Source organism: Hermetia illucens, chromosome 6 (assembly GCF_905115235.1).
Source record: "Hermetia illucens chromosome 6, iHerIll2.2.curated.20191125, whole genome shotgun sequence".
NCBI lineage: Eukaryota > Metazoa > Arthropoda > Insecta > Diptera > Stratiomyidae > Hermetia > Hermetia illucens.
The window spans coordinates 85,316,279-85,328,583 of NC_051854.1; the positions used below are offsets into that span (position 1 = coordinate 85,316,279).

At 41.1% G+C, this 12,305-nt stretch overlaps 1 protein-coding gene across 6 annotated transcripts in view; it reads right to left on the reverse strand.

Moving 5' to 3' along the window:
- The window catches only part of LOC119658917, a 37,266-nt gene continuing 24,961 nt past the window's right edge, over window positions 1-12,305 (reverse strand). For all 6 annotated transcript variants that reach the window (XM_038066732.1, XM_038066738.1, XM_038066737.1 and 3 more), the window contains 2 exons: window positions 4,485-10,762; window positions 1-3,298 (listed from right to left, as the gene is read on the reverse strand). In XM_038066732.1, the coding sequence (XP_037922660.1) occupies window positions 236-3,298; window positions 4,485-10,762 (9,341 nt within the window). In that variant the 3' untranslated portion in view covers window positions 1-235. The remainder of the gene's footprint in view (window positions 3,299-4,484; window positions 10,763-12,305) is intronic.

Sequence of the window (12,305 nt, forward strand, 5' to 3'; positions counted from 1 at the left end):
TTTATTTATATTATTTAATAGAAAAAACTTACAACGCTAGCAGATAGAAAATACGGATGAAAAGCAAAAAAGCCTTGCAATAATTAATAATAAATTTCTTCTTCGCTCCAACTCTGTAGAAATCATGATATACTTAGCTTCAAATTGGTATCAATCGAAAAATAAAATCATAAACTACAAAATGATGAATATTTCACTTAAAATCTAAACTAAATAATCATAGTCCGAATTTGATTCATTTCCTTCGTGTCCTAGTTCTTTTTACGATATCATTTGTCGAGCTTTCTTTCTCTTCATTTTCCATTTTACGTTTAGTTGATGTTTTTGAACTACGCTTCAGCAAGGAGTCGCTCGCTGCTGTATCTTCTTTAGCGTGTTGAAGGGACTGTTTCGCGCCCAACTCACCTTCTTCAACTTCACTGGCTGGTTGTTCCGATTCACTTGAAGTGGCCACCGTTGGTTTACGCCCACGTCTCAGTCTTTGGTGTGGTACGGTTAGTGAGTTCAAATCCGTCGTGGATGTTGAAGCTTCGTTTGGCAACTGTGAGAGGTTGGGAATTCTTACATTTTCTTCGGATGATTCGACTGCAGAGGCAACTTGCTTTCTTTGGGTTCGTTTTGAAGGGACCACATCTTGAGGGGTATCGATCTTCGACTTCACTCTCGTCTTGCGGGTCGGCTTCTTTTCAGTTCCTTGTGAACTAGGATCAGTCATTGGTGGGTTGATTTCCGCAGGATATTGTTCTGTAGTTGGCTCAGCCGGAATTGCGGCGGCTCTACGCCCCCGTGTAGGTTTTGGTTGTGAAGGCACTTCATCATTCGAATGATGATGATCCAAAGTAGAATTGTCAGTTTTATTATCGGCTGAATCAACCTCTCGATTATTCTCGATTGATTTGTCAATTTGAGCAGGTTGTCTTCGGGTTCTTTGTACTGGTGTATTGTTCCCTCTTGACTCAGCTGAAATCGCGGCAGCACAACGCCCACGTGTAGGTTTCGATTGTGCAGGCAGCTCATCATTTGAATGATGATCCAAAGCAGAGTTGTCAGTTTTATTTTCGGCTGAATCAATCTCTCGGTTATTTTCGATTGGTTGATCTATTTGAGCGTGTTGTCTCCGGGTTCTTTGTACTGGTGTGATGTTCTCTGTTGGCTCAGTTGAGATCACGGCAGCTCGACGCCCCCGTGTAGCCCTTGATTTTGAAGATACCTCATCATTTGAATGATAATTCAAAGTAGAATGGTCAATCTTATTATCTGCTAAATCAGCTTCTAGGTTACTTTCGGTTGGTTGGTCTATTTGTGCGGGTTTTCTTCGGCTCCTTTTTACTGGTGTGCTATTCTCTGTCCGTTCGGCTGAAATCACAGCAGCTCTACGTCCTCGTGTAGGTTTCGATTGTGAAGGCACTTCATCATTTGAATGGTGATCTAAAGTAGAATTATCAATTTTATTACCGGCTGCTGTATTGGCTTCTAGGTTATTTTCGGATGGTTGGTCTATTTGATTAGGTTGTCTTCGGGATCTTTTTACAGGCGTGCTGCTCTCTGGCTTTCCTATCGCCGTTTTCAGTTTCGTCTTTCTTGATTTGGATTTGTTTACGACCAGCTCATCTTCAGGTTCTAGCTCACTGGATGATTGAGGCAGTGGTGAGTCATTCGCAACCACAGCTGCTTTGCGACCACGATTCAATCTTGGCTGCATTGAGGTTTCATCGATCGATACACCATTTGCGTTAGAATCCTCAACTGTTTTAACGACACTCGCGCCGTCAGATTTTTCCGAGTTGGGTTCAGTGTCAATCTCTTTCGGGGCGGGATGTCGTCGATTTCTTCGTTTTGGTACAATCGCCTCCGGTGTATCAGCAACAGAGTTTGCTCTGGCCCTTAGGAACCTAGACTTGATTTTGCTTGTCGGTTCAGATTCCAACACTTCCTCTACAGTTGACGGCTGCTCCGTTAACAACTCATTCTCAGCTATAGCTACCTTCTGACCACGTTTCAACTTCGAACGGGACGAGATACCATCGCTTAACTCTTGACTTGCATTAGATTTGTCAATCTCCTTATCGATCGAGGACAAATCAGGTTTCTCAATATTGCTGCCAAATATATCTTCATTTGAAACAAGTTGTCGCCGAGTTCTTCGTGCTTTTGTAATATGTGCAGATTTCTCAATTGTTGAATCTGACTGCATGTTTTGCACTTCACTTGTTGGAGCGACCTCAGATGTTTCAACGGTCAATTTTGCCCTGGTGTTGCGAGTTTTCGCTTTTATTTCAACGGCAATAGTTTTCGGTTCGATCTCCTCTTGAATAGCAACCTGATTCTCGTTGTCGAGGTCCAATTTGCTTCCACCTTTTGTTGTATCGTCGCCCTTCTTACCACGCCGAACTCTACGCTTATTCTCCTTGTTTCCATCCGGATCATCATACAATTCAATTTGATGAATCTCTTCCACTAACGGAGAATCTGTTTTCTTATCTTCCTCAATAAGTTCTTCCTTATCCACTGGCTTTAAGGCCCTGCGAGACTTCGATGTTGATCTACTTTGCTTTTCAGAAGTCCCCAGCAATTTAGTATTTTGGTTTCGTCGTTTTCTGGTGGATTTACTTTCCTCTTGAGTCTCATTAGAATCTTGATGGATTTCATAGTAAATATTTTCACCAAACCGTACTCGCCGCGATTCTTCATCTTTCTCGCCTTCTATGTTATTGACAACATCATTTGAAATGACAGTTGTTTCTTCGGGTATTTCTTGTGGCTTCTTCTTGGCGTCTTTTCGTATTCTCGGCTTCCGCCCTCTTGTAGAAGATCCTTCCTCCTTCTCCTCAGCCTTGGTTGCATCGAAAGCAACAACGTAATTTTTTACTTGTACAGATTCTATCGCCATGTTCGGAGATAATTGCTCTCTGAGATCTGCATTTCCCTCGTCACCTGCTGTTTTATCCTTTATTGGTGATAATTCTTTCCCAATTTCTCCAATTTCCGTATATTCGGTCGCCTCCGATTTGGCACGATGTTCTTCAAATTTTCGGCTAGCCATGAGGAGTTTGATTCTTTCTTCCTCAATATTGAAATCGGAATAGGTCTGATCACCCAACGTTCTTCGATCTTTAGCAATGGCCCTGGGTTCGATTGCAACAGCAGAAGGACTTAGGGATTGACCTCGAATCTTTTGGATATTTGGCGCAACCTGGAAATTCTTGAATTCTAAACGACGAACTTCCGCTTCCACATCGAAGATATCAGTTAATGGCGACTGACCGACTGTAAGACGTTTTTTGTGTGAAGTTTTTGGCTGTAAAAATTATTTGAACAGTTATTTTTTGCGAACGAGGGAATGATGTTTAATGTTTCACATATTAACAAATTTATAGACTGTACTACATCAAGCATAGTTACGCGGTTGTTACATATCAAGTCTCCCTGTCTGGAGCAGCTTAATCTCCCACCAGGTGCATCGTCCGGAAATATATGCGGAACAAGATGATCGCATGTGGATAAAAATTCGCTATCGAAAGGATATCCACTCGATTTCATTCGGATCCCAGTCGTCTTGGATGCCTATGTGCTGTCTCGCTGCTATAAGCTAATCCTTTACAGAGAATTAAGCGTGACGATAATGAAACGGAAGCATAGTCTCTTTGAAACCCAAGACTGTGGATACTCCATACATCACAAAGGTGTGAACAGAAAAAATACAAGGATGCCCAGAAAAATAAACTTCGCAAACTACCACCGGCGGTTCTTAGGAAGGGACAAGCGGGCTCTCAGCCGTGAATGGCCATCGACCGCAGTGGGCAACTTGGTAACATCTAATGTAACAAAAGATAGTGGTCGTGTTGAAATTACATCCACACCGATGTAAAACGAAGCAGATCTGTAAATCGTTTCTTTCACTGAGGGAACGAAACTGTGTGAATTCATCAAGGAGAAGCAGAACATCAAATTGTAAAATGCGCAAGTCGCAGATGTCAACCATGAAGGAAGTACGGTATTAGTGAATTCTTAGGGTCCCAGAAAGTTAACAAGAAAAAAAGGTCTCCAGTCGAAAAAAGCAGAGGCGACGCGAATATCCGTGAAAGTCAGTAGTTTTCCGATTGCAAGATAAGATGTCCTTGCATTGAGGGAGGATAACGGAGATAGCAAAGATGGATGGAATCCCGAACGAAGCTGGTTCATTAGCACATTTGAATTGTGCATAGTTAGAATGTTTGGCACACTCACCTTGCTTATTAATTTCTAAAAATCACCAGGCGCGCTCTTCTCACATCTTCCCTGTTTTTGTATTAGACAATACGAGGAAGTTGTTCGATAGGGTGATATGAACCTTCTGCTCCTTTTGAGAGTGGGGCGTGGGACTGCATGAGCAGCCCCTCGAATGATTTTGCCATTCCGAAAAAATCAACCCCCAATTTACCAGTGATATGCAACAACCTTAAACTTTCATAATTCGTTAAAAATGAGAATATAAGTGAACTTACTTCTGTTTCCTGTAGAAAACTTTGAGATTGTCCTCTATCTTCTATTCGATCGTTCGGGTCGAAGTTCTCGAATTCAAGATCCATATTATAGCGTTCCACTTCCTTTGTTATATCAAATGTTTCGGTTATCGGTTTGCTTCCCATAGTCCGACGGTGTCCTGAAGGTGTTGCTGCTTCTGTCTCCTCTATTTTTCCAGGTGCTAATGAGCGTCCACGTGAATTATATTTCAATTCATTTGGCTCGAAATTTTCAAACTCAATACTCAAATTCCGACGATCTTTTTCAGCCTGAAGATCGAAGCCTGGATTGAGCGGCAACTTGCCGGTCGTACGACGACTGACAGTCAGTCTAGCTGGGTTTGAAAAAAGCTCAGATAGACCGCGTGCTGTTCTTCCCTTAGGATTCATCTCGAAATTGGAAAATTCAAGATTCATTTTCTCACGTTCCAAATCAATGGGCGATGTTTCTGTTGTAGCGCCCAAGGTCTTCCGTGATCTTTGCTCTCTTCGTTTCACTTTCTCCACTTGAGGCGTTTGCGAACCATGCGTTGTTCTGCCTTCAGGATTCATTTCGAAATTAGAAAACTCCAGGTTCATTTTTTCACGTTCTAAATCAATAGGTGATGCGTCTGCCGAAGCGCCCAAAGTCTTTCTTGATTTTTCTGTTCTCTGCTTCACTTTCTCAACCTGAGGTGTTTGTGGTCCCTGCGTTGTTCTTCCCTCAGGATTCATTTCGAAATTCGAAAATTCCAAATTGATTTTCTCACGTTCCAAATCAATAGGAGGTGCGTCTGTCGAAGCGCCCAAAGTCTTCCGTGATTTTTGCTCCCTTCGCTTTGTTTTTTCCACTTGAGGCGTTTGGGAACCGCGCGTCGTTCTTCCTTCGGGATTTATTTCGAAATTAGAAAATTCCAAATTGATTTTCTCACGTTCCAAATCAATAGGTGGTGCGTCTGACGAAGCGCCCAAAGTCTTTCGTAAGTTTTGTGTTCTCTGTTTCACTTTCTCGACTTGGGGCGTTTGTGAGCCGTGCCCCATATTTTCCTTACGATTCATATCGAAATTAGAAAATTCTAGATTCATTTTTTCACGTTCCAAATCAATGGGCGATGCATCTGTTGTAGCGCCCAAAGTCTTCCGTGATTTTTGTGTTCTCTTCACTTTTTCTACTTGAGGCGTTTGAGGTTTACTCGAAAGACGAATCTTAGTTGCTGGTTTGGTAATAAAATTACTAAAAACGTCCGACTCATTTGCAGCATCATCAGCAGTCTCCGTTGCTTCAGTTTCACCTCCATCTGTAACAACCGATTGTACACTTTCATTGGGATTGTTCTGCTCGTATCTGCTTTCGTCTATGGTTTCCTGTTTGGAATTTGAAGCTGACAGAATTTCCGAAGTTTGATTTGTTATTCTCCTGGACGATCTTCTCCTAGATTGTATATCAATCGTTTCCTCAGTTTGACTTTGAGTGTTGTTATCTGTAGAGATAAACGATTCACTAAATGTTCCATTCGTACGAGTCCCCTCTAGACGACTATCTACATCAACATAAACTGCTTCAATACTCTCTCGTGTATCTTCAGCATTCTTTTCACCAGATGCTTCCAATTCATATAATTCGAGTAATTTTTCTTCCTCCTCCTCCTGCATTGAGGAAGAATGAATTAAAGAATGTAGCGACCTTGTCAGTTCTTCATTCGACCGTTCGACGATGTTCGAAATATTTAGCTGACTTTTAAATGCATCCGTGTTCGGTGTTTGCAACGTTCGAGTCGAAATTGCGCTTAATTCATTCAAAGCTATGAATTCAACCGTTTTCTGCCCCTCTGACTTCCGTGATTTTTCAATCTTGCTCAAACTATTATTTGATTCGTTATCAACTACTTCAAACTCGCAACTGCCTTCATCATCACTTATGAAAATTACACATTCATTTTCAGTAATCGTCTTTCTAGTTTTGCGCTTCTCCAGCTTTGATTTTTCTGCGCTGTTGCTAACGGAGATTGTTTCGATATCATCAAAGATGGTGTCATCGGTGGTACCGTCACGTTTTATACTACTTTCGTCATTCGATTCGATTAGCTCTAGAGAAAAATCGGTGCCTCTTCCACTTTTCCTTATTTTATATCGGGAAGTACTTTTCGCACTGTTTTCAACATCAGATGCATTGACTGTAGATTCATCAATGAACTGTATCGACAAATCACCGAAGGGGTCTTTAGTGGATGCATTTGGGGCCTGCTTTTTCGCATACGGTGTGGAAACTCGGTTGCGAAGTCGTCGAATTTGTGGAGTCACTTTCATAAGGGGTTTCGATGAGTGCTCCACAAAATGAACTGACTTTTGGGGTGTATTTAGATTTGTGTTCTGTTGTCGAGAAACCGAGTTTTTATTACTTGCCACATTCTCTGTTTCGGTATTGATCCTGCTGATGCTGTTTCCCACATCTGACTCCAAAGAAACCCGTGAAATTTCACAAGTTGATAACATCGTGTTATCCAAATGTTCTATCCCACTCATCTCATTCAAATCAACGTCCTTTGGAAAATCTTTTGCCACTCGCTGGGACCTACGTGTGGCCGGTTTGATTGAGCTGCTAGCCGCGAGAGGTCTGTTGCTCATCTTGATCGCTGGTGAATCACTAACGTTCTCAGAATCCTCACATATTCCTTCGACATTCTGCACATTGTTAATCCATTCTTCAATATCTGTCTTAGCGTTGTTTACTGAATTTTCCTTTCCAATTGGTATCGGGAGGATTCTAGGCGTTGTAGAAGTGCGTCCATAGGTACGTCGTACAATAGGTTTCCCTGCTAACCGGTCGAACGACTCCTCCGGCGATAAGGGTTTACTTTCAATGGTTTCTGTCCGCGAACACACTAGACTCGAAATCGGCGTTTGGTAAATATCTTCTACATCTTCTATATCTTCAAGCACGTCGACTTCCTTAGGCGTCCTCAACAAGTGTCCAGATAAATTTGCACTCCTTTCAACAGCTACACTTTTCGGAGTACTCAAAACCATAACTGCTCGTGCTGCTGGAGTTTTGAAAATTTCGCTCAACCCATCAGTGTTGTCCTCAACTGGGGCGTATGGTGTTTTCAACAATTCCCGTACTCCTCCCAATTGCGGAGAACTCAGGTAAGGAGTCTTTAACAGTTCCTTTACACCTTTTACATTCGATAAATCATTTTGAGCTGGAGTATTGAAAAGCTCTTTCATTCCCTTGGGGTCAGTCAGTCCGAGATCTGGTTTAGGCGTGTTAACCAACTCCTTAACACCGAACACATCTGTTAAATCATCACGCGCTGGAGTGTTGAAAAGTTCTTTCATACCGTTGGGATCGTTGAGCCCATTTGTCGGATTTGGTGTATGCAAAAGCTCCTTCACTCCGATAAAGTCAGATAACTCATCACGATTCGGTGTGTTAAAAAGCTCCTTCAAACCTTTTGGGTGTTCGATCTCGTCATCCGCTTTAGGCGTGTGCAAAAGTTCTTTCACTCCGACAAAGTTCGCCAGTTCGTCACGGCTTGGTGTGTTGAACAGTTCCTTCATTCCTTTGGGGTCATCGAGTCCTCTATTTGGTTTGGGCGTATGGATTAGTTCTTTTATTCCCACGAAATCAGACAATTCGTTGCGTATCGGCGTATTGAAAAGCTCCTTAACACCCACAACGTTATCCAATTCGTTTCGGCTTTTCGGAGAATTCACTAATTCCCTAACACCAATCAAATTAATATCTTTCACAGGTTTCGGGGTTTTCACTAATTCTTTGATGCCACATAAAATTGGACTCTTACTTGAGGACTCAAGGTGACATAAATGCTTTACTCCACTAACATTAGACAAATCGTTCCTGGGCGACTTCATTGTCTGTTTTGTATCTCGGGACTCATCGGCATTAACAAGTCTCGTTGATCTACGTGTTTGGCTTCTCGAATTAGTGGTAGAAGTATGCAAACTAGGCGACACAGCTTGACACAATACTTCGTCGTCATTTCCTTCGTGGAAGTGTTCAGATAAATTGGCTGCCATCTTTGAAAGTCTGCTAGATTTACGTGTCCCTCCCCTGTTTGAATCGGGAGTGAACGCTTCCAAGTTGGTTTGGTCGACAACTTCTGAAGGACTTGTCGTGGAACTATTCGGGCCATCAATTGATTCTGATGTGATTTTAGACATCGTAAGTCTCACTGATTTACGTTTTTCATTATTTGTATGATCGTCTTTAATTTCCGTGGGAACATCAGTGGTATTGAAGATTCCAAATGATTCAGTAAACGAAGCAGACAACCTAAGATTGTTTGAATCAAATATCTTATTATTTTCCTCTATTACAATCTGTTCCGAAATTTCCTCTACAATTTCTACATCGTCCTTTGCTTCTTGGACATATTCAGCTAATTTTGTCGCAGATTTCGAAATTCTGTTCGACTTGCGGCTTTGTTTACCTAGATCGGGGGTTAACGTTTTTAAGCATTTTTGCTCCAAAATATCAATATTTCTTCCACCCCCGTTAGCCTCTGATGTCACTAACTTAGAAAATCCTGTCGATTTACGTTTTTTATCAATTGAAATTTCATCTGTTATTCCTATGGGACCATCAACATTGAATGATTCAACAGACGTGGCAGTCATTGATAGAATGCTCAAATCTAAGTCAGCATTTTGTTGAGAGCCCATTTGCTCTAAGATATTCTCTTCGTCTACTTCGTGAAAATGTTCGAATGATTTGGAAATAGATTTTGAAGCTCTGCCCGATTTACGTCTTTCTGTGTTGGAGTCGAAAGGAGACTGTTCTGAATCTATTTCTTCTATTATTTCTTCAATGCTCACATTTTCGTCAATTGTATCTGATATAACTTTAGAATTTGAAAGTCTTGTCGAATTACGCTTTCCACTACTTGGAATTTCGTCTATTTCTATTGGATCATCAGCGACATCGAAGGTCTCAAATGATTCAGCCGACGTAGATAGGATGCTCACACCCAACTCATCATTTGGTTGAGAGACAATTTGCTCTGCCTCTACAGAATCGATGGTGTCGTCTACTTCATGACAATTCACGAACGATTCCGATACAGATTTTGAAACTCTGCTGGACTTACGTCTTTTAGACGTTTCTAAGTTTATTTCCTCTATTTTTTCTTCAATGCGTGCTTCTTCATCGATTGTTTCTGATTGAGCTTTGCATTTAGAAAGTCTTGTCGGTTTACGTTTTCCAGTAAATGAAACCTCATCTTTTATTTCTGTGGGATTATCACTGACTCTGAAAGTTCCAAATCCTTCAGTCAAAGTAGCAGACGTTGAAAGGTTGCTTGAATCAAATTTCTCAGTATTCAATTGGGAAATTGATTTGCGAGGTAAAGGGGATTTTGCACTTGTGCTTAATATGCCATTGCCAGTAGTGTCTGCGAAATTATTCGACGAGCGTCGTCTCAGCGACTTTCGCGGTGGATTAGCATTAATGGATTCATCGGTTCTTTCATTTTGGTTGTCGATTTCCGGTTCGTTGTCAAATGTAAGATTGAGAGCTAGTGAACTTTTATTGAAGGTATCGTCTTTTCTTTCCAGAGACAAATTGGCTTCTTCCTCCACATTCTCTATGTATTCACTCAAGTCTTCTTTCATTTGCAAATCCGAGCTTTCATTTATTTCTATGATTGGTTCGGCGAATGGCTTCGATTTACGGTTCGTCTTCTTATCCGGAGGTGTCAATGGATTAGAATCATCATCAATTGTAAAGCTCTTGAAAGGACTTTCTTCGTTTCCATTAGCCGTCTTTGGAATGTCAGGATTCGCCTTTTTATTATTGTTCTCTTTTTTGAGCACAATTGGACTGTCTAAAATGAATGTTGTCGAACGATTCAGCGTGCGAATATTTTTACTTTCTGGTTTGCTTTTCTCTGACGTGAGGACCTTTTTTTGTGACGACTTTGGAACTTTAATGCAAGAATGTCGACTGTTTCCAGGAGTGTTTCTTGCACCGTCGCCAAAAATTGCTTTCGGAGTTTTCAGCGGGGTTGTCACGTTCAAGGATTTTCTCTTAATTGTGGACGTTATTCTTGGTAAACTATGTACAGCTTTTACACTTCCCACGGTTGATGTACGTTGCCGTGTTAGTGTTTTGGGTGTTTCAGTCATTGAAACTGAAAAACGATTCGCTGAACCTTTTCCCATAGACCGAGATAGAGAATTTGTTGTGTTATTAAGTTTGTCCTTTGTTACTGATGACTTCAATGCAGGGTAAGCAGGAGTCTTCAAATCAACCTTAAAAGTTGCTAGAGTAGAAAAATGTGTAAATGTAAAAAACTGTATTAAGTTAAAATATAAAAAAAAGGTAATCGTTATAGAGAATAAAGAATGACATAGCACGTGTTTGCACAAAGTTTCAGACTGAAGTGTTTGATTGTAACTACTGATTTAGAAGCATTGTTGAACGTTGCAAAGGAGTAAACAATATGAGATTATGCACAATTTGAAAAATAAACCGAAACAACTGATGCTTGTCATGACTCCGCGATGCGCTTTAGGGATTGGGAGATTTAGATCAGACGCTGACGACGTATCCTTGAACATAAATCTATCGTTAACAGATCAGATTGTGCTCTAAAGGGATATTTTAGCGTCTGACCATAGTAATGGAATAGTTGTTAAATATAGAACTTGAAATTTTGGGAACTGGATGGTAAATTGCGGATTACCCCCTTGAGGGAATATAATGTTCAATGTGATATTCTATATTATAAAACGCCCAGATTAATGAGGATGATTTGAGGCCATGTAATCTGTGATAGTATAGGTAATGTTTTGTAATGTGATATCACACAGCGTCATGACACGGTCAGCTGAATTACCGTAATTTCCACTCAATCACTGGCACGGGCATGCTGTGGCGGTGCTAATTACTTTCAGACACTTGCCTGGAATTGGAACTTTTAATTACTTTTCTTTTCTACCGAAATGACTTAAGGGGGTCATCCCGTGCGTCGGATCCGCGGAATCGATTTTTTGGCATCAATTGTATCTAGATATACAGTCAGTCAAGTAAGAGCGTGGTCGTGTTAATTTATAAAAAAATTTATTTGATGAAACTTTCATATTCATATATTCATTGTACACATTACAAACAATGATGCAATTCGGTCAATAATGTGTCCAGTCACCACTGGCGTCGATAATTGCCTGGCATCTCCGAGGAATGCTTTCTACTAATTTGACGGCGTATTCTAGTGGCAAGGATCTCCAGATCCGATGAATTTCGTAAGACAACTGCTTGAAAGTTTATGTGCGTCTTCCACGAAGCTTCCATTTAATATATGCCTACACATTTTCAATAGGGTTTGCATCGGGCGACTGCGACGGCCAATCCAATGTAACGATGCCAGATTGAGTCTTCCACTGAGTACAGACCTTGCTGCTGTGTTTAGGATCGTTGTCCTCCTGCAGAATCCAATCTTCATTTCTTGTGATGAACCATCGTTTGGCAGATGGCAGTAAAGCCTTTTTGTAGATTTTTATCATTTTCTCGGCATTTAGGTTGCCAGTAAAGAGGTGCAAAGTGCCGAATCCCTGCTTTGAGAAGCAGCCCCAAAGATGCATCTTTATTCAATGTTTTACGGTCCGCTGAAGAAGCCTATTGGTGGAAGTTGACCAGGCTCGCGTGAGGACAGAACGTGCCCATATAGAACATTCATCAGTAAAAATGACATATTCAAAATCTCTATCAATATTCTCATGCGCCCAAGCGAGTCGCTCTGTCACATGTTTTTCAATCAACAGAGGCTTCGTCATTGTGTTGCGCCATTTCAGATCATGAGTACA